Here is a 21441-nt window from a genome sequence, read left to right as displayed (position 1 = left end):
CGCAAGAGGTGTGTGCCCCATTAGCCTATACATGTTAACCCACAGTCATACCCAGACCACTCATGAGTTTAAACTCTGTTTCTTTGTAGCTATGAAGGGGAGAAAGTCCGTGGCCTGTATGAGGGAGTAGGCTTTGCTGTCTTTCAAGGTGGAAACACCTACCATGTAAGTCGTAATTATTGGAGCCAGCGGGGCTGGGAGGAAGAGGTAGACTGAACGTCTTGGATTTGCAAGGCTTGAGCGAATTCCACTGATTCCTCCAAAACCATTAGAAGTACTACACACTGGTTTTTTAAATATTCATTTAATTTTAATTTATGTGCATTGGTGTGAGGATGCCAGATCTTAGAGTTACAGACAGTTGTGAGCTACCATGTGGTTGCTGGGAATTGAACCCGGGTCCTTTGGAAGAGCAGGGAGTGCTCTTAACCACTGAGCCATCTCTCCAGGCCTACATGCTGATTTTATCCTGAACCCTAATTACCTACTTGAGATGAAGTGTGACTCACTAAAACGGAAGTACATACACACACACATACACACTACACAAGACATACACACACATAACACACATACACATATACACACACCACATAAAAATATAAAGATAAAAAAATGGAACCTATGTACATCCTCCCATACACTTTGCTGTTGCTACTTGTTCTCTTGTGTTCCTGGGGATGGACCCCAGGGCCTTAAGTGTGCTATGCAGTGCTCTTCCCCTACCAAGCTACACCTTTGCATGTTCATTGTCATAGCCACACAGCTTACAATACTGAACACAATGGAAATGCACCTTTCGGGGAGACATAGTCTTTTCAAAAAGTCCAAGTCTAAGCCGGGCAATGGTGGCACACACCTTTAATCCCAGCACTCAGGAGGCAGAGGCAGGTGGATCGCTGTGAGTTCGAGGCCAGCCTGGTCTACAAAGCGAGTGCAGGACAGCCAAGGCTACACAGAGAGACCCTGTCTTGAAAAACCAAAGGAAACAAAACAAAACAAAGTATATGCCTAGTTCAAATGTAACTGTTGTAGTCCTAGCTACTTAGTAAATGTCAGCAACACTCTAAGTGCTTACCCCCAAACATGTTCTGTCTCTGTGTAATTCTGTCTACGGCTTTAACACAGAGGCTGCTCTAGTTGGCTTGAATTGTCCACTTGACACAGCCTAGAGTCACCTGGGAAGGGAATCTCAGTTGAAGGGTGGCCCAGATCATTTTGGCCCCTAGGCACGTATGTGAGGGACTGTGCTGATTGCTGATCTGTATAGGAGGGCCCAGTGCACTGTGGGTGGTGCTATTCCCTGAGCAGGTGGTTCTGGGCTGTCTAAGAAAGCAAGATAAGTGAAAGAGAGCAAGCACTCCCTCCTGGTTTCTGCTTCACGTTCCCGGTTGAGTCGCTGTCTTGCCTTCCCTCCACAATGGACTGTGAGCTGGAAGTGTGAGCCGCACCAGTGCTTTCTTCCCTCAGTTGCTTTTGGTCGGAGCGCCTTCTCACAGCAACAGAGATGAAGCACAGGCCAACTGCGCTGAGCAGAGTCTCAGGGCTGGGTCCCGAACGTACCCCTGGCATTGCAAAAATGAAAAAAACAAATGAACCAAAAAGAGCAAAGTCTCAGTTTCACTGTTATTTGGTTGTAGACATACGCAGTTAGCATTGTTTCTTTCATTCTGTGAATAGGTACCTCAATTTATTATTTTTTTTAAATTTATTTATTTTTGGTTTTTCAAGACAGGGTTTCTTCTGTGTAGCCTTGGCTGTCTTGGACTCTGTTTGTAGACTAGGCTGGCCTGGAACTCACAGCTATCTGCCTGCCTCTGCCTCCTGAGTGCTGGGATTAAAGGTGTGTGTCACCACAACCAACAGGTACATCAATATTTTATATATTAATCACATAATGATAGATTACAGGATTTTTCCATTGTACGTTTTTAATCTATTACTATATGGTTCACATCACTGTAGTACCCACATAAAATACAAGACAATTTTTTTTTAATGTTTGGTGCATTGTAAAGCATACACATTTGTTATTTTAACCTTTTTAAGTGGACAATCCAGTGGCTTTAAATATACTCGCATTGTGTAGCCATCACCCCTGATAGCCCAGAACTTTCTGATCACCTTAAATGGAAGCTTGGCACTGGCATCCATGAAATGACAACTCCCTGGCCTACCTGATAGTTAATGTTGATACTACATAATTCTTTTTTTTTTTTAGATTTATTTATTTATTTATTTATTTATTATGAATACAGTGCTCTGCCTTCGTATACACCTGCACACCAGAAGAGGGCATTAGACCTCATTATAGATGGTTGTGAGCCACCATGTAGTTGCTGGGAATTGAACTCAGGACCTTTGGAAGAACAGGTGGTGCTCTTAACCACTGAGCCATCTCTCCAGCTCTATAATTCTTTTTTGTTTGTTTGTTTTGTTTTGTTTTTTCAAGACAGGGTCTCTCTGTGTAGCCTTGGCTGTCCTAGACTCTCTTTGTAGACCAGGCTGCCCTCGAACTCACAGCAATCCACCCACCTCTTCCTCCTGAGTGTTGGGATTAAAGGTGTGCAGCACCACGCCCGGCGTTGCATAATTCTTAAAATTGCTAAATGCAGCTATTCCATAATTGTTAGATTTTTAGGGTCCTTCTAATTTTACCTTTACTTGTAGACCACAACTAAGATATTTGTTCATTCAGATTATCAAAAATATGTGCTTATCATAGTAAAATAATTTTTAAAGATTTTTTTACATCTTAAATATATGCCTGTGTTCTGTGTGAGTGCAGGTGTCCATGGAGGCCAGAAGAGGGCATTGGATCCCTTGAGCCAAAGTTATGAACATGCACACACATATCTATACATGTATGTATCTCTCAGCACACAGTCATGTGCACATGCACAGTAAGAGAAAACAAAGTATAAAACTTACAAATGTGATACATCTGATAGTTGAATAGTAGTGGATCTACCTAGTGTAAATAATATGTTAAAAAAAAAAGAAAGAGAAAAAGAAAAGGACTGTTTTGTTTTTTAATCATCATTGGGTTTCGTTGACTTTTGCGCTGTAGGGAACAGAGCTCAGGGCCTTGCGCGTACTAAGCCAGGCATTCTACCTCTGAGCGTCATCTTCAGCCCGAAATCCTGAAAGACCGAGGGGCAAACTCCAAAGTAGTTTCATTCTTTTGGGCTATGTACAGTTCGGAGATTTCCCCATGGCCTGCTTGGAGGAACATGACTCCGATCGCCAGATCTAAATTTGGGGGGAAGGTTTAAACTCTTCCTTGGAACCCTTTTGGCTTGGGATGGATCCCTGTGTGGTGTAGGCTCGGTGGCTACCGTACCTGCTGCTACGCTCACTGCAGCTGCTGCCAGGCAGCCAACACATTGTGCACGTGAAGGGTGGGCACTGCCCCAGTGCAGGACGGAGCGCCAGTCTGCAGGTGCCCAGCACCCACCACTTCTGTCTAAGTGCTCACTGTGATTTCTTTCACAGGGTATATTTTCAGAAGGACTGATGCATGGGCAAGGGACTTATATATGGGCCGACGGACTGAAATACGAGGTAAAGCGCCATCGTGATGAGCTAGGGTTGTCAACTAGTAGCTGTAGAATTTGTTTTATCAAGACAGGGTTTCTCTGTGTAGCCTTGGCTGTCCTGGACTCACTTTGTAGACCAGGCTGGCCTTGAACTCACAGACATCCACCTGCCTCTGCCTCCCGAGTGCTGGGATTACAGCCATGTGTCACCTCTCCTGGCTCATTTTTATTTTTTTTAAGTGTGTCTGCATGCGTGTGTGTGTGTGTGTGTGTGTGTGTGTGTGTGTGTCTGTGTGTGTGTGTGTGCATGTGTGCATGTGTGCATGCATGTTGCTATGTCCAATGAGCTCAGATACTCTTAGAGGCCGGAAGAGCTGGAGTCACATGCAGTGTGAAGGAACGGACAGGAATGCTGGAAACAGCACTCAGGTCCTCTACAAGAGCAATGCATACTCTTAACTGTTGAAACATCTCTCTAGCCCCCTAGATATACTATTTTTATAAAAGTAAGTTAGGTTAGGCATGGTGGTACACACCTCCAATTCCAACATTCTAGAGGCAGAGGTAGGTAGAGCTCTGTGAGTTTGAGGCCAGCCTGCTCTATCTAGTGAGTTCCAGGACAGCCAGAGCAACACAGTGAGGCCCTGACACAGCAAACAAAATTTTAAAAGGAAGTTAGCAAAGCCATCACTGGAATCAGAATCCCAGCAATTGAGAAGCTGAGCCAGGAGAATTTTGAGTTCCGGGCCACCCTGAGCCTACATAGTAAGATCCTATTTTATAAAAAAGAAAAAACAAGTGAAAAGGTAAATGTTGGCACAGAACCAAAACCTCAGAGAACAGAGGCTGCAGAGACTGACTTATGTACTCAATGCCATAACGTGGTGACTGCATCAGGTGCCTGGGACTCACTGTAGCTGGTTTTATTTGTTGCACTAGAGGTGCTCTGTGTGTGAGCATCACATGTGGATGGAGTTTGGTATGGTAATCTATATGTTCTCTGCATGTGTAGCACACAGCTCTACGTTTAATCCCTCGTGCATTGTATAAGCACAGTTTGTATAGTCTCTTTCATTCCTTTGTTTTTTAGTAATTAAGTCATACCCATCCCTGCAGATCTATTTTTACTGGCTGCATGGATTTCATTATGGAGGGTTTCACAAAAACCATCTGGGTTGCTAGGCTGAGGGGAAATGGGTATTGTGAGAACTGAGAACAGATTTGCCCTCCAAGAAACCATGCCAGTTTCAGCTCCCACTCACAAAGCCTGTGAGCTCCTGAAGTGCTGTTCTAGAACTCTCCATGGCAGAGTTACTAATGCCATGGTGTTCATAAATGGCAAGAGACATTTAAGGCGAATGCATATAGCGCACGTATTCAAATGGCAGCTGGGCAGCGGCACGAGCTGCAGAGGTACAGGGAGAGCAAGGGAGGGTTGGGCCTCCATTTAGTGGAGCCTGAGGATCTAGCCACAACCATGTGTTAGGGGCAGGCTTTCTGAGAGGACTCTCTTTCCATACAACAACCTACCTTCTAGCCCGCCCCCAGCATTCGAGGTTTCTGATCCCCGAATGGTGATTTTTGTCAGGCACGCCCTTCTGTGCCAACTGTCTCTGGAAATTCTCTGGAGTTTGAGGGTCCTCCCTTGCAAGCACAGAACCCTCCCAAATCAGCCCATCGAAGGGGGTTCATGGGTGGGATTTTGTCTCTCGATGCATCCTCTGGCTTGTCGAGTCACATAGCACCAATATGCCGTCTGGCCAGTGGCAAGAGTCAGTGACTGTGTTCTCTGCTCACTGGTGAGTATCTGGTGACTTCAGAGTCCTGGGGTTGTGGCAGAGCAGCAGCTTATCTTAGCACACGGGGAGCCCTGGGTTCACTCCCCAGTACCACTACCAGCATCACCAGAAGAGAGGCTAACCTCTTTGGGCCATGGTTCACATCACCACGAGCTGCTCACGATGAAGGTGCCCTAGGCCAGCCAACACTCAGTGAGTTTTTCAGAAGGTGCCTGGCAGGTGGGCCATTGTCTCACATCTGCGGGATGCTTTGACAGGAGGTTTTTCCATGGGGGGATCAGTACCTGGCTGATTATCCAGACCTCTCCAAGGTGGACTCTAAAGTTCAAATCAGGATTGGTAGCCACCACATCACCAGGTCACCTGCTTGTTCTTGGTGCTCTGTGCAAATACAACCTTCCCAGTATTTTATTCTGCCTGCACATCCATGCACTGGAAGAATGAGGTGGTGGGGGACAGAGAGGAGAATGTGAGGGGCACATCCACCACTTCCACTTCCACAGAAAAACCAGGGGCAGCGTCACTGTGGTTGGGAGACTCTCCAACAGCCCCTAGCTGTGGAGTCCCTCTGCGGCCTTCTCCTGTCACTCTGGGGGCCATTTTGCCTTAGGGAGACTTTGTGAAGAACATCCCCATGAACCACGGCGTGTACACCTGGCCAGACGGTAGCACGTATGAAGGAGAAGTGATCAACGGCATGAGGAACGGATTTGGTATGTTCAAGTGCAGCACACAGCCTGTGTCCTACATCGGCCAGTGGTGTCATGGCAAGAGACATGGGAAGGTAGGTAGGTGAGGTGTACCCTGTGAAAGGATCCCATCCATGTGAGTGTACACATGATAGAAAGTTAACCATTCACAGCACTGCACAGCTGCCTTCACAGTCAAGTCTCGGAAACATTTTCAGCACCACAGATTAAAACCAATACGCCTTAGGAAGTTGCTCCTTATCCCTCCCACTCCATATGCCCAGCAAGTATCAATCTATGTCAATCTATAAAAATCCATACGCTGTGTACGGATTTACTTCTTAGACATTGTGTCAGGCAGATTTTTTTGTCATCGTGACAAAAAACCTTGCCAGGCAGTGGTGGCGCCCACTTTGAATCCCAGCATTTGTGACGCAGAGGCAAATGATCTCTGTGAGTTCGAGGCCAGCCTGGTCTATATAGAGAGTTCCAGGACTGCCATAATGAGACCTTGTCTCTAAACAAAACAACCCCAACAACAACATGATAGAAACAACTTAGTAAAAGATTGATTCTGGCTCACAGTTTCAGAGGGTTCAGCCCACAGTCACTGGTGCTATTTCTGGGCTTGTCATGACACAGGACATGGTGGTGGTGGGAACATGTAGAGAAGAGAGGTGGGGCCAGAGCAAGATGCCCCAAGAGTGTGTCCTCAGTGACCTGTTTCCTCCCACTAGGTCCCAATCTTCTTCTTTTTAGTTTTTCGAGACAGGGTTTCTCTGTGTAACCTTGGCTGTCCTGGACTCACTTTATAGACCAGGCTGGCCTTGAACTCACAACGATCCATCAGCCTCTTCCTCCCGAGTGCTGGGATTAAAGGCGTGCGCCACCACACCAGGCTGATCCCAATCTTCTAACATTCACAGAACCTTCCAAAAAAGTACCAACAGCTGGAAACTGAGCGGTCAGTGCATGAACTTGTCAGGACATTTTATATCCAAGCTATAGCAGACATTTCCTTATAAATGGATTCAGATAATATGTGACCTTTTGTGCCTAGATGTTTTACTAAGCATATATTTTTGAGATACATCTAAGGTGTGGCATGTGTGGTATGTCATCCTTTTTTAAAGCTGAGTAATAATTTCATTGTAAGCATATACTCTAATTTATCTATTCATCCACTGATGAACACTTGAGCTAACTTTTTTTATTACATTTAATTATTTATTCACACTCCATGGTGTGATTGTGGAAGTCAGAAGACAGTCTATAGACATTGGTTCTCTCTGCCATGTGGGTCTCAGGTCACAGAACCTTTACCCTGATGAGTCACCTATGTTTTTAAACAAGCCTGTAGCCCAGGCTACCCAAGAACTTACCATGTAGCCCAGGTTGGTCTCAAACTTGGGGGTGATCTTTCTGCCTCACTGCCCAAATCTGGAGGTTCTAGGCATGAGCCCAATGCCTAACATAAGACAGAACTCCTTTGTCTGTTCTGGGCCTTCCCAGGACACATTGCTACTAAGGTGTGTGTTGGTGTAAATAGGAAATTATTCTCACTGGTTCCCATGTAAGGAACTTAGCCTCTGGCTGATGGTCCTGTTTGGAAGTTTCTGGAAAATAGGTATGACCAGCCTATGCATGTGATCCATGAGGTTATGCATCTCAGGATCCCATGAGTCAGGTGCAACATACAGACAGAGAACAGCATCGAGTCTTAGTATCAAAAAGCTGGGTGGCCCTGGTAGAAGGTGAGGCCTAGCTGGAGCACACAGGTCTCTGTGGACTGGTCATTTGGGAAGTGGCTTGTTGCTGGCTTCTTCCCACCACTCTGTGCCTCCTGTCTGTCACAGAGGAGCAGCCTCTGCCATCTGACCCACTCCCATGATGTTCTACCTCAACTGGCCCAGAACTAACAGAACCAAGTCATATGGACTGAAGTCTCTGAAACCACAAGCCAAAATAAATCCCTCCATTAAATGGTTTCCGTGAAGTATTTCTCCCCTAAAAACAAAAAGTCTGACTCAGACAGGGCATGACTGGCTTGTGACACTGGTGTATGTAGCTTACTCTTTCCTCTCTCTCTCTCTCTCTCTCTCTCTCTCTCTCTCTCTCTCTCTGTGTGTGTGTGTGTGTGTGTGTGTGTGTGTGTGTGTGTGTGTGTGTGTTTGTGTGCGCGCATTTTCGTGCTGTGCATGTGGTGGTCAGAGGACAACCGTGGGAGCATGTCCTCATCTCTTATCTTGTTTGAAGCATCTCTTATGTGTTGTAAAATTTGTATGGCTTTTTCTATGCCCACTCTAGCTCAGATAAAGACATAGAGACCTATTATGTCTATTACTAAGCTTCATGCACTATAGCTGGGCAGCAACTCATGTATTCTAACTCATGTATGGTGTCCTGGGCCACTTCCCAGTCATGTGTCCTGTTACCTGTTATCTTAATCTTGCCCTGGTTGCTCCTGCTCCATTGGTGTCCTCATGGAGACTCCTCCCTTATGGCAACTTTATCCCCAATCCCACCCCCCCCACACACACACCTCTCTCTCCCAAGTGTATAGCACACCAGCTGGCCCTCGTGATCCCTGACATCCTCCTAGCTCCGTCTCCCATTCCCTAGTAGGAGCGCAGGGATGACAGATGCTCACAAGCTTACATTGTGTGTGTGTGTGTCCAGCTTTTTATGTGGATTCTGGGATCTGAACTCAGGTCCTCATGCTTGCACAAAGAGGTACTTTTACCCACTGGGACCTTTCCCCAGCCCAGCTTTCTTGGTCTGCAAAACCAAAGCATCATGGGTCCTGTGTCTTGGTAATTAGGACCTGGAATTCTGCATAGTTTATACATTTTAGGTTTGCATGTGTGACCTCTGTGTTTCCAAGAGTCCTGACTTCTCTTCATGTTGCTTGTTTTAGGGCTCCATCTATTACAATCAAGAGGGAACCTCCTGGTATGAGGGAGACTGGGTATACAACATCAAAAAAGGCTGGGGGATAAGATGGTACGTGCGACCCTTTCCTACACATTCGGGTTGCGGGTGGAAAAGCTTTCAGAGACTCACTTGATTCTGACCCAGGGTAAAGATAAGGTGCAGGAATGACAGAGAACACATCTTCTGTCCAAGCGTGGTGGAGTTTTCAGTCACTCCTGACAGAGTCTCCACAATAGTGAAAACATTCTATGGAAATTCAGAAGGACATACAATGTGTCTGGTTTTATATTTCACTTTATCATGAGTAGAAACTGCCTTACTTTGCCCTCTGCACTCATCACAGATTCACCACTGAGTGTGTTCTGAGGAAGAGCAATATTCTTGCTTGATTTCAGATTGATCTGACAGTAATTTGTTGATGTTATTTTAGTTTGGGCAGAGGTAGGGATTGAACCCAAGAGTCTGGCACATGCTAGGCAAGCACCATACCACTGGGCTACAGCCCCCACCCTGTTTTGCTTTTTACATACAAGGTCTTACTGTTAGCTGCCCTTGAACTGGAGAGGTGGCTGTGAACTGTCCAACATGGATGCTAAGAAATGAACTCTGGTCCTGTGGAAAAGCAACAAGTGCTCATAACCACTGGGCTAGGGAGGCAGATCAGTATGTAATGGTCTTGCCCAGGAAGAGTGGGAAGCTGAAGTCATATTCCCAGCACCCATGTAAAAAACTGGTCATAGCAGCATTTGCCTGTAGCCTCAGCACAGGGGAGCAGAAACAGGAGGATCCCCACAGGACTGATGAGCTTTGGGTTCAGTGAGAGACCCTGTCTCAGAAATAAAGATGAAGAGCAACAGAGGAAATACAACCAGTGTCCACATGCACACATGCACATACCACATACATGCCCAGCAATACATAGTAATCATAACACAATAGGAGCTGTTTCTAGAAGATATAAAACCTCAGTGTTAGCAAGGCATGGTGGCACATGCCTGTAATCCCAGCACTCAGAGAGGCAGAGGCAGGTGGATCTCTGTGAGCTAGAGGCAGCCTGGTCTACAAAGTGAGTCCAGGACAGCCAGGACTACACAGAGAAACCCTGTCTTGGAAAAAAAAATACAGAAAACCCCAACAACAACAACAACTCACTGTTGCCCATTTATTGAATAATGAAGAGGTTTAATAAAGGGAGTTATTTTGCTCCCTAATACAAATAGTTTTGCCAGTCATGTGTTTCAGTGCTGGGCCCTGGGTTGGATTTCCCTTGAGAGGCATTCAAGGGGTAAGTTTAAGGGCTTTAAAGGCAAACGTTGTCGATATGATCTAACTAATTGTTCTTCATTGGTTCCTCTGGTCCCAGCTACAAATCAGGAAACATATATGAAGGCCAGTGGGAAAACAACATGCGCCATGGGGAAGGCAAAATGAGATGGCTGACGACAAACGAGGAGTACACAGGCCACTGGGAGAAGGGGATCCAGGTAGGCACCTGTCCATCACACGGGCCACAGCCTGAGGTGGGTGTGGCGCTGATCGCCTCCTTGGGATGGTCAGTGTCAGCTGTCAACTCCCAGAATCTGGAACCGCCTGTGAGATGGGCCTCTGGGACAGCCTGGGATCCATCGTTTGGATTACTCTGATTGGTGTGGGAACACCCATCTCAAGCGTGGAAGGGACCGGTCCCTGGGCAGGGATTCTGCACCCTATTAAATGGGAAAGCTGGCCGAGCATGTATCCATTGCCCTCTGCCTTTGTGGATGCGGGTGACCAGCTGTCTCAACCTCCTGCCACTATAGCTTCCCCAAAGTGACTGACCATAGCCCAAAACTGTGGACCAGCCCTTCCTCCCCTAAATTGCTTTTGTCAGAAAAAAATTTTTTTAATCACAGCAGCAGAAGGGAAACTAAGTCAAAATTCAAAGTAATAATCTACTAGCCTCAGCTACACGTTTTAGTGGATGTTTTATTATTTTGTCTTCTGTAATGGTCTCACACATCTTTAATCCAACCTATAAGATAGGTGCTATTTCCATCCTGCACTCGAAGAACCTGAAGGGCTCAAATCATTCACCGAAGGTCAAAAGACAGTTAATGATCGGCTGAGCTGAGGCTGAACCCCTGCCTCTCGGCTCATGTGCTCTGCCCCTTCAAATCACCAGTGTCTTTGCCATAATTTGAGTTGAGGTAAAAGCTCGTTTATGCTGACAAGGTCCTTTCTTTTCAGAATGGCTTTGGAACATATACATGGTTCCTAAAGAGAATCCCCAACTCTCAGTACCCTTTGAGGAACGAATACATAGGGGAGTTTGTAAATGGCCTCCGGCACGGACAGGGGAAGTTTTACTACGCCAGCGGAGCAATGTATGAGGGAGAGTGGGTGTCCAACAAAAAGCATGGCAGGGTGAGTACAGCTGTGGAGACAGAGATGGTAGAAGGCGTGTCTCTGCTAAGTTGCGTTATTTATTCGCTCTGTAAAGATAATTGAAGCTATTTACAACATCATCTGCTTCCTGGATATTTACAAATTATCTAATGCATTTTTGTTCTTTGTGCGTGCAAGTAAATGAAGGTGCTGGTTGCAAGTTACAATCTACCTTATAAGCTTTCGCATGTGATAGCACTGTGGGCTTTGGGCCTGGCTTGCAATACTAACCTAGTGATGTCAGCATTTCTTTCCTACCTACCCATATGGCAGCTTCACCCTGGCATTGCCACCTTCCTATGATTACAAGATAACTGCTGTGGTTCCAGACATCACATCACACACCCCTCTAAGGAGAGGAGAAGCCCATTTCCCAAAGCTCTCTACAAATGCCTCTTATTTCACAGAGCTGAACCGGGTCATTTGACTACCTCAGAATCAGTACTCACCATCTTGGGGTTGACAGGTAGCAGGGCGGTACTCACTGGGCCGGGCCCTCTGCTGGCCACTCACACAGGTTAATAGGTGACTAAACCTGGGGAGAGGGTGGAGGAGGGAGAAGAAAAGAAGCAGGAGTCCTGATGTGAAACCTAGTGGAGGGCAGTCCTTTGTGGTCTAAGTGCTTATCATCAGAACAAAAAAGAAAAAAAGTGCCAAACCCTCGAAAGCCCTGCTGATGAACACTGAGTAATATTCTCCCTGAACACTTTTCCCAAACTGCCCAACACTGTGTTCCTTCCTCCAGGGCAGAATGACTTTCAAAAATGGACGTGTGTACGAAGGGCTGTTTTCCAACGACCACATCACCCAGATCCTTGAACCTGAAAATGACTTGACTCAAAGCCTGGATCGTCGGTCAGAAAGCTCCCAAAGGAGCCGACATCCGAGGGGATCGTCCATCAGCACTGCTAAGGAGCCTGGTGGGTGAAAGTAATGTCTTATCTATAGATGTGTCCTTCAATGTTAAGCTTCTTTGTTTTTGTTTGTTTGTTAGTTTGTTCAGGCAAGGTGGCCATGAACTTGTTAAGTGGCCTTGAAGTCGTTGAATAGCAAGAATAATTTTGTAGTCCCGATCCTCCTCCCTCTACCTCCCAAGTTCTGGGATGACGGGAGGTACCACGGTGCCCAGGTTTATGTGGTGACGAGGGTAGAACCCAGGGCAAGCACTCTACCCACTGAGCTACATTAGCTGGGCAAATAGCCAGTGGTCGAGTAATGGGTTGTTTTGTTGTTGTTGTTGTTTTTGTTTTGACTTTTTGTTTTTTGCATTACTGTGGGAACTGCTCGTGTTCTACTGCTGAACTGTTCCCAAGCCCTCCTTTTGAATTTCTAACTTAAAGGTGTCTTTATTCGTTGTGTTTGTCTGAATGTGTGTGGCAGTCAGAGGACAACTTGGGAAAGTTCATTTGTCCTTTTACTATGTGGGTCCCAGGGATCAAACACAGGTCATCAGCTCTTGACAACAAGCACTTTACTCACTGAGCCATAGCAGTGGCCCTTGGTTTGTCATTTTGGGTTTTTGGTTTGTTCATTTGTTTTTTGAAACAGGGTTTCTCTGTGTAGCCTTGGCTGTCCCAGACTCACTTTGTAGACCAAGCTGGCTTTGAACTCACAGAGATCCACCTGCTTCTGCCTCCCAGGTGCTGGGATTAAAGATGTGTGCCGCCACCACCCGGCTGATTTGTCATTTTGAAAAGGGGTGTAAGTTGTCCAAGCTGGCCTTAAAGTTTCTCTGTAGCACAGGCTGCTCTTGAACTTACAATCCTCCTGCCTTGGATTCCTGAGCAGCTGGCATATAGGCTGGTATATAGACCTGTGCCACAATGCCTGGTTGTCGAATACTCTTCTGTCACATTGTGGTAGTCATTCTGACGTGACACTGAAAGGGTTCCTTTTAAAGATTGATTGCTATTTATATACGTGCACGCGTCTGTGGGTGCCCTCAGAGACCGGACGACGGAGTTGGATCCCCAAGAGCTGGAGTTACAGGCAGTTCTGAGTTGCCTGCCCTGGGTGCCAGGAACTAAACTTGGGTCCTCTAGAAGAACAGCAAGCCCCCTTAGCTGCTTCCAGCCCACAGCAGAGGACTTTACCACGGCTTTCCACAAGCACTGCCCCCCCCCATTTGCTTTGTTCATTAGAGACCCTGCGGAAGCTGGATGGCAGTGAAAGCCACTCTGTGTTGGGATCAAGCATTGAGCTGGACTTAAGTTTGTTGCTGGACATGTACCCCGAGGAAACCCAAGAGGAGGAAAAGAAGCAGGTAAAACCCCCTTCACCGTTATATGTTTGTATTTTAGGCACTATTTGGTCGTCAAGTGCCTGGTGGGCGCTCTATCTAGACCATCTCAGTTGGCAAGTGAGCGGGCTGTGTGAGAGAGACATAACCCAGAGGGCAGGACTCAGTGGCGTTGCCCAGGGCCTTGGAGCCCAGAGGAATCACCCATAGTCAGACCAAGGCTATGACCACCTCCCACTCGTGGAAGGTGGGGCCAGGGCGCCTGCTCAGGGTCAGGAAATCCTGCACCTAGCAATCAACAGACCCACTGTGGGGCTGCAGAGATAGCTCTGTTAAGAGCATTTGTTGCTGCAGAAAGGAATCCTCGCATCACCACGGTAGCTCATAACCATCTGTAATTCCAGGGGATCCTACGCCTTTGCTCCAGTCACACCCGTGGTAAAACATTAAAAGGAAACCCTGTTGTGGAGGTATTCGCCAGGGAAGACTGCTCAGACGTAGGTGTAAGCCAGTGGAAAGTCTTTATTAGCCGGACTGCAGCTACACTGGGTGTTCCGGATCCCCGGGTAGCACTGAGCCTTTCTCAGGATGAGCTTTTAAACACAGAAACCATGTTCTAGGTTGACGAACTTCAGTTAATAAGAATAGGTAACCAGACCCAGAACTGCAGAAGCCAAAAGGTAAAACATTTTTAGACTTTCCCAGGATGATGTGGACTTTGATGGATTAGGCCTTTGCTTTAGTTTTGGCAGACAGTGCTGTCTATGTGGTGAGTTTTCCAACCTGAATGGTACTTCCATCATGGAGTCAGTTGTGCTAAGGTCTGGGGCCCTTTTACAACCCACTGTGCCTGATGTCACACATCTGTAATCCCAGGCAACGTGGATGCTGGGAGCTGAGCTCAGGCCCCTACAAGAGGACACGCACTCTCAGCCATCCCTCCAGCCCTTTGCTTTTGTTCTTACAGTGCTGCCTTGCTTTCAGGTAGAGTTTGCAGTCCTAAGGAACATTACAGAGCTAAGGAAGGTCTACTGCTTCTACAGCAGCCTCGGGTGCGACCACTCTCTGGATAACACCTTCCTGATGACAAAGCTTCACTTCTGGAGATTTCTGAAAGACTGTAGGTTCCATCACCACAATATAACTCTCGCAGACATGGACAGGGTTCTGAGTGGTGAGTAGTCCAGGTTCTCTTCCTCTTTTGCTTCCTGCCACTTGGAAATGAGCTAGGAAATGTTGAGAGAAAATGGGGAGATGGCTGTGTGCGAGGGAAAAATGCCTCTGCCCGAACCCAAACTAACAGGCACGGAGACAAAAGATTGCAGTGGATGCGAAGCGTTTAGTGATGAGCTCGTAAGAATGCAAGAACGGGTGTCTGGGTTTAGGGATCAGAAAGGTTCCAAGAGGCAGGGCTAGTGGACATGTGCAGTGAAGAAGCATTTGCCAGGCATGACAGGCAAACATGCACCCTCGGCAGCTGTGGCTGCAGCACAGTACCAAGCCAGCCCAAGTCCCAACACGGGTGGGGGTGGAGCTCATGAACTCCCAGGCCTAGCCAAAGAGCTGTTAGCAATTGATGGCAGTTTTCTTCAGGGATGTGGCCTCTGATAGGCTGTGCACATCCCAGGAGATGGTCCTCCACCCCCGCCCATAGAGGCAGCATTAAGTAAGCTGGGGGGACCAGCGGGGGGGGGGGGGCTTAAAAAGGAGCACACAAAGTCGGGAGGGAAAGGTGGTGGATCACAGAAGAGGAGTTGGAGGCGAGGGAATGGAGGTACATGTTCCATCAAACACATCATGTGCATGTGTGAAATTATCAAACAATTTTTAAAAAGAGCAGGCACCTGGCATGCAAGCACAGGTGGCTCAAATGAAGCCAATAATTTATCCCTTATCATGCAGATCCTGTCTCCAGTTGCTCGTCGACTGAGTGTTCAGAGGTGCCGTGCTCTTACCAGGGTGTCACCTAAGTTTGCTTATTTCCTCACAGGATATGTTTTCTTCCCTTCTCCTTTTATGTCCATGTCTAACAACAAGGATTTTTCTGCTGGTGTCCCTCCCACCCCCAATCGCTTGGACCTAGTCACATGAGCAGGCTGCCTGTGGCTTCTTTTACCCTAAGATAGACTTCTTGTTGAGTTGCGGGTAGCCAAAGGCCTAGATGAGCAGGGGCCAGGTGCCTCCTACTTACCTGTAACTCTGTAAGACTAAGCCTGTGGGGTATTTGTGTGTTGAAAATGGACCATCGTATTTTATCCCCTGCCCTCAGTGGGTAAGAACGCTTGAAGCACCCACTTAAAGCTGGTCATAGTTTCATGCGCCTGTGAGCCCTGAGAACTTGGCAGCCAGGCTGTCTTCCAGTTCAGTGAGAGACCCTGCTTCGAGGCAGTAAGGTCAAGAGCAAAAGAGAAGACACTTGATGTCCCGGTATGGCCTCAGTATGCCTGTACGTGCATAGCCGTGCACACCACACACACAGTGCCACACACACATGTACACGTACATGCGCATGCAGTTTAACATGCAGAGACAGTTTCATACAATAAGAGCAGCAGTCAAAGACTAACCAAGCAGAGGTCTATATTATAGGCCTGTTCTAATGCAGCCCCAACCTGTGCTTGTAAGTCCAGCTTTTCTGGAGCACATCCAGGTACAAATTTGTGTGTGTTGCCTGTGGCTGCCTTTGCCCTGCACCACAAGAGTCAGTCTGAACCGTGAAGCCACAAGTACTTAGTGTTGGACTCTCACAGAAAAGTTTGCCTCACCCCATCTACCAAGGGGAAAAACCACTATATTGTTATGTTAGAAGCAAGGGGGATCAGAAAAGATTTGAAAGACTATTTTAAAAAAAAAGCATCAGGGAACCTTAAGATTAGCCTGGGTTTCAAATTAGAAGGTTCATTCCATTAACTGTTCTGGGAGGAAGAACTGAAAGTCTCAAATGTATCTACTTGAAAAATAGAATATTAGAGGAAGGGGCTGTAGAGATAGTTCAGTGGTTAGGGTCATCTCCTGCCATTGCAGAGGACAGTTCTATTCTCAGTATCTACATAGGCTCACAACTGCCTGTATCCCCAGCGCTAAGGGGATCCAGCACCCTCTTCTGGCACTATCAGGCACCTGCACTCAAGTGCATCTACCATCCCCATACACATAATTAAAAATAATCATTTTTAAAATTAGAAAAAATAGCCGAGCGTGGTGGCGCACGCCTTTAATCCCAGCACTGGGGAGGCAGAGGCGGGCGGATCACTGTGAGTTCGAGGCCAGCCTGGTCTACAAAGTTAGTCCAGGACAGCCAAGGCTACACAGAGAGACCCTGTCTCGAAAAAACCAAAAAAAAAAAAAAAAAAAAAAAATAGAAAAAATAGGGCTGGAGAGATGGCTCGAAGGTTAAGGGCACTGGCTGCTCTTCCAGAGGTTCTGAGTTCAGTTCCCAGCAACCACATGGTGGCTCACAACCATCTATAGTGAGATCTCTTGCCCTCTTCTGGTGTGCATGAAGACAGAGCACTCATATACATACAATAAATAAATCTTAGAAAAAATAATTTTTTAAAAATTAGAAAAAACACCTGTTTACTTCAAATTTAAGGGTTAGAAACATACATAAAATTCATTTCAAAGTGAGAGCCATGGTGGTACGTGTCTACAATCCCAGTGTTCTGGATACTGAGGCAGGAGAGTTCTGAGTTCCAGGTAGACTATCTCTGACCCTCTTACAAGTACTCCCGTGCTGGTAACAAGACATCTTGTAAATGTCTCAGAAAGTAAGTAGAGCTCTTCTGTGCTGCAGCTAATTGCTCCAATGTCTTTATTTCAGTCTATAACACCATACCAATTGAAGAAATCCATTCTCCATTTAGGACCATCCTCTTAAGAACATTCCTGAATTACCTCCTGCAGTTGGCTTACCACATCCATCACAAAGAATACCAGTAAGTGCCACTTCTGTGTCACCAAAAGGGGACTCAGCAGATCCTCTTTCTAACAGTATCCATGGTTGTTTTCACGTATTCCACATGAAGGTCCAGAAACAAGGCTTTTCTGCAGAGTCCAGGCAGAGTGGACTCTGCAGAGTCCCGGGTCCTTGAGAAGCCCCCGAGTGTTTCCGTTGTGTGACTACCTCTTAGAGCTTTACTCTGCAGTCACGATCAGTTCCACCTTCATGGGTCAAAATACCCTTTATTAATGACCTTTTAAAAATTTTGTTTTAAGGGCTGGAGAGATAGCTCAGAGGTTAAGAGCACTGCCTGTCTCCCAGAAGTCCTGAGTTCAATCCCAGAAACCACATGGTGGCTCACAACCATCTGTAATGAGATCTAATGCCCTCTTCTGGTGTGCAGGTGTACATGCAGGCAGAGCACTGTATACAAAATAAATAAATAAATAAATAAATAAATAAATAAATCTTTTTTAAAATGTGTTTTAAGGCCTGGGATGTGGTTCAGTTGGTGGAGTGCTTGTCTTGCATGCATAGGCTGTGGGTTTTATCCATAGCACCTCCTAGAACAGACACAGCAGCACACGCCTGTAACCCCAGGACTGAGCAGGTGGAGGCAGGAGGATTAAAGTTAAGGCTGGGGCTAGAGAGATGGCTGGAGGGTTGAAAGCTCTTGCTGTTCTTCCAGAGGCCCTGAGTTCAGTTCCCAGCACCAAGGTTGGGCAGCTCACAACCTCTTGTATCTCCTGCTCTAGGAGATCCACTTCCATCTTCAGGCCTCCAGAGGCACCTGCACATATGTACATGTATGTACACACAGACACAGACACATAAGTAAAAATCCTTTAAAAAATAAAAAAAAGTTGACGCGGTGGTGGTGCACGCCTGCAATCCCAGCACTCTGGGAGTTATAGGCAAGAGAGTCTCTGAATTTGAGGCGAGCCTAGTCTACATAGTGAGTCCAGGACAGCCAAGGCTACACAGAGAAACCCTGTCTTGGGGGAAAAAAAGAAGAGAGAGAGAGAGCGCAAGCGCTAGGTGTGGTGGTGCACACCTTTAACCCCAGCACCTGGGAAGCAGAGGCAGGCAGATCTCCGTGAGTTCCAAGCTAGCATGGTCTACAGAGCGAGTTCCAGGACAACCAAAGCTACACGGAAAAACCCTGTCTTGAAAACCCAAAAATAAATAAATAAATAAATAAATAAAGGAACAAACAAACAAACAAATATAAAAGAAAGGAAGAAAGCAAGAAGTTAAGGTCATCTTCATACAATAATTCAAAATCAGCCTGAGCTACATAAAATCTTGTTTTCGTCTGTCTGTCTATCTGTCTGTCTGTCTGTCTGTCTCTCTCTCTCTGTGTATAAATTTAGAGTATACGTAGTGTTTATATACAGCATGTGTAGTTACATAGTAAGATTTTCAGGAGGGTTGGTGTTGAGTACATTGAGCTCCTATGTATCCTGCACCCAGATTCCCCTAGTGTCAGCCTCTCACTAACCTGGTACCATCCTCCAAAGTGAGGGCTTTACACTGCCACAGCATCGCTGGATTCAAAGCCTTCTCTCAAACACGCTGGCAGGTGAGGAAGCCTGAGGCATGCTAGGCAAGCGATCTAGGACTGAGCTGCATCCCCAGCCTGGAGCTCCATTTGCCCACGCTGCTCCCTGTTCTGTGCGAGGAGCTGCATTTGGCCTCCAAAGTGTCTAAGACAGTTACTCGGCCTCCCTTTTTTTTTTTTTTTAATATTTTTATTTAATTTTTTAAATCTATGTGCATTGGTGTGAGGGTGTCAGCTCTTGGAGTTACAGACAGTTGTGAGCTGCCATGTGGGTGCTGAGAATTGAACCCAGGACCTTTGGAAGAGCAGACGGTGCTCTTAACCACTGAGCTAACTCTCCAGCCCTCAGCCTCCCTTTAATAACCACCTTCCCATCTCAAATTTATCTATACACATACATATAAAACAATATGTATACCATAGACTGTATATACAGTATGTATAGTAAAGCTGTAAAAACATATAAACAGCATTTTTCATTTTTGCAAAGTATCTCATGGTATGGGTTTGTACTATGATATTTTCTCACAACTGCACTGAGGTGAGAGATCTGGGGTAAAATGCTAGATGGCAAACCTTTTAAATTTTATTTTATTTTTTTCTGAGACAGGGTTTCTCTCTGTAGCATTGGCTGTCCTAGACTCACTTTGTAGACCAGGCTGGCCTCGAACTCATAGCAATCCACCTGCCTCTGCCTCCCAAGTGCTGGGCTTAAAGGTGTGTGCCACCACCGCCCGGCTTACCTTTTAGATCTTTTATTGTGCATGTTTATGATATGTGTATATTTGTATAACGTGTGTGTGTGTGTGTGTGTGTGTGTGTGTGTGTGTGTGTGTAGGCACGAGTGTGCCACAGCATCATGTGGCAGTCAGAGGGCCATCTCAAGTGCCAGTCTTCATCTTCCACCTTGCTTGACATGGGTCTCTTTGTTGTTTGCTGCTGTTGTTCACCATGCTAGCTGGCCTGCAAGCTTCAGGGGATCCCGCTGTCACCGCCCCCCATCTCTCTGTAGTGCTGTGGAATCTCAGACATGTGCTCCTACACCAGCTCTGCGTAGCTGCCAAGTCTCCAGGTTAGCACAGCCAAGCGCATTTCCCAGTGCGCCACCTCCCAGCTGGAACCGCTCTTTGCCACATGGCATCGGCAGCACCTAACTTCAGTCTGGCTTATGACTAGTGCTCGCAGAGTGAAGTGTGGCCACGTAGACTTCTCTACTCTAAACTTACTGTTTCCCTTTCTGTGCTCTATTTGTTAGAGGCCAGTTATCAAGTCTAGCCCACACTTCACAAGAGGGGCGTTAGGCTCCACCTCCTAGGGTAATTAATTTTGGTATCATTTTCATTGTAGGAACAGAAGCCCATCACTCTTTCTATGTTTTACAAAACTGATGGCTGAGAACATTCATCCACATGCCTGTCAGGTAAAAGGTAAATACAAAAAAAAAAGCATTATATTTACTATCTTAAAAATAGTTCTATAATATTTTTGCATGTATCATATGTGTGTGTATGTGCATGTTTGCATGTATATGGACATGTCTGTGCAGATGTGCACCCACATGCACACATGTAAAGCAGAGGTTAATATCAAGTATCTTTCTCCACCACTCTTCACTTTATCTATGAGGCAGGGTCTCTCACTGATTTGACTAGTCCAGTTAGCCAGCTTGCTCTGAGGATCCTGTCTGCTCCTAGGATTACAGTCAGGTTACTGTTCCCAACCTGGTTTTGGGGTGCTGGAGATCTGAACCCTGGTCCTCATGTTTGCACACAGAGTTTTTGTAATCACTTCTGAATGTTGTGTTCTTAGGTCATTTATTCAGCGAGCAACAGCGGACGCTCTACTCAATGAATTACATTGATAAGTGCTGGGAGATCTACACAGCCTACTGCAGACCAAGGGAAGCCCCGCCCTACGAGCTAACAATGAAGATGAGGTATTTCCTCTGGATGCTGAAAGTAAGCTTAATAACTCTGAGGATAGATACTGCCTTTGTGTTGACAGGCACTTTGATTTTAATTAAAATAAATTAATACTACGTCACTAAGGAGGTGAAGAGCTGGGCTGACCTTTCCTGGCCACCATGTGCTCACCTGTCTCCTTCCACAGGAGACAGTCAGTGACAGCAAAAGACTAGGGACCAGGCATGCCTTGTCTCACAGAACACGGGGAATGGAAGCCCGAGCCATGTGACATCTCCTGTGCACACGTGGCCATTGAGAGGAGAAGATAAATAGACTTAAAAAGTGTTTGTATTACATTGTATTTATTATTGACTCAGGGCGTGTGTCTTTGTGTGTGTGTCTGTGTGTA

General features: G+C 46.4%; 1 protein-coding gene across 4 annotated transcripts in view; it reads left to right on the top strand.

Annotated features, from left to right (window-relative positions):
- Positions 1-21441, top strand: part of RSPH10B (radial spoke head 10 homolog B) — a 42551-nt gene that overhangs the window by 6162 nt on the left and 14948 nt on the right. For 3 of the 4 annotated variants that reach the window (XM_084762511.1, XM_084762510.1, XM_084762512.1), the window contains 12 exons: positions 90-165; positions 3496-3564; positions 5949-6122; positions 8945-9030; positions 10325-10445; positions 11188-11364; positions 12131-12305; positions 13527-13648; positions 14609-14798; positions 17448-17562; positions 20476-20555; positions 20938-21086. In XM_084762511.1, coding sequence (XP_084618637.1) covers positions 90-165; positions 3496-3564; positions 5949-6122; positions 8945-9030; positions 10325-10445; positions 11188-11364; positions 12131-12305; positions 13527-13648; positions 14609-14798; positions 17448-17562; positions 20476-20555; positions 20938-21086 — 1534 coding nt within the window. The remainder of the gene's footprint in view (positions 1-89; positions 166-3495; positions 3565-5948; positions 6123-8944; positions 9031-10324; positions 10446-11187; positions 11365-12130; positions 12306-13526; positions 13649-14608; positions 14799-17447; positions 17563-20475; positions 20556-20937; positions 21087-21441) is intronic. The other variant, XM_084762513.1, reaches the window with a different exon arrangement.

Source organism: Acomys minous (assembly GCF_964271855.1).
Source record: "Acomys minous genome assembly, chromosome: 16".
NCBI lineage: Eukaryota > Metazoa > Chordata > Mammalia > Rodentia > Muridae > Acomys > Acomys minous.
The sequence above is the reverse complement of the archived record's forward strand: the minus strand, read 5'-3'. Positions and strand labels throughout refer to the sequence as shown.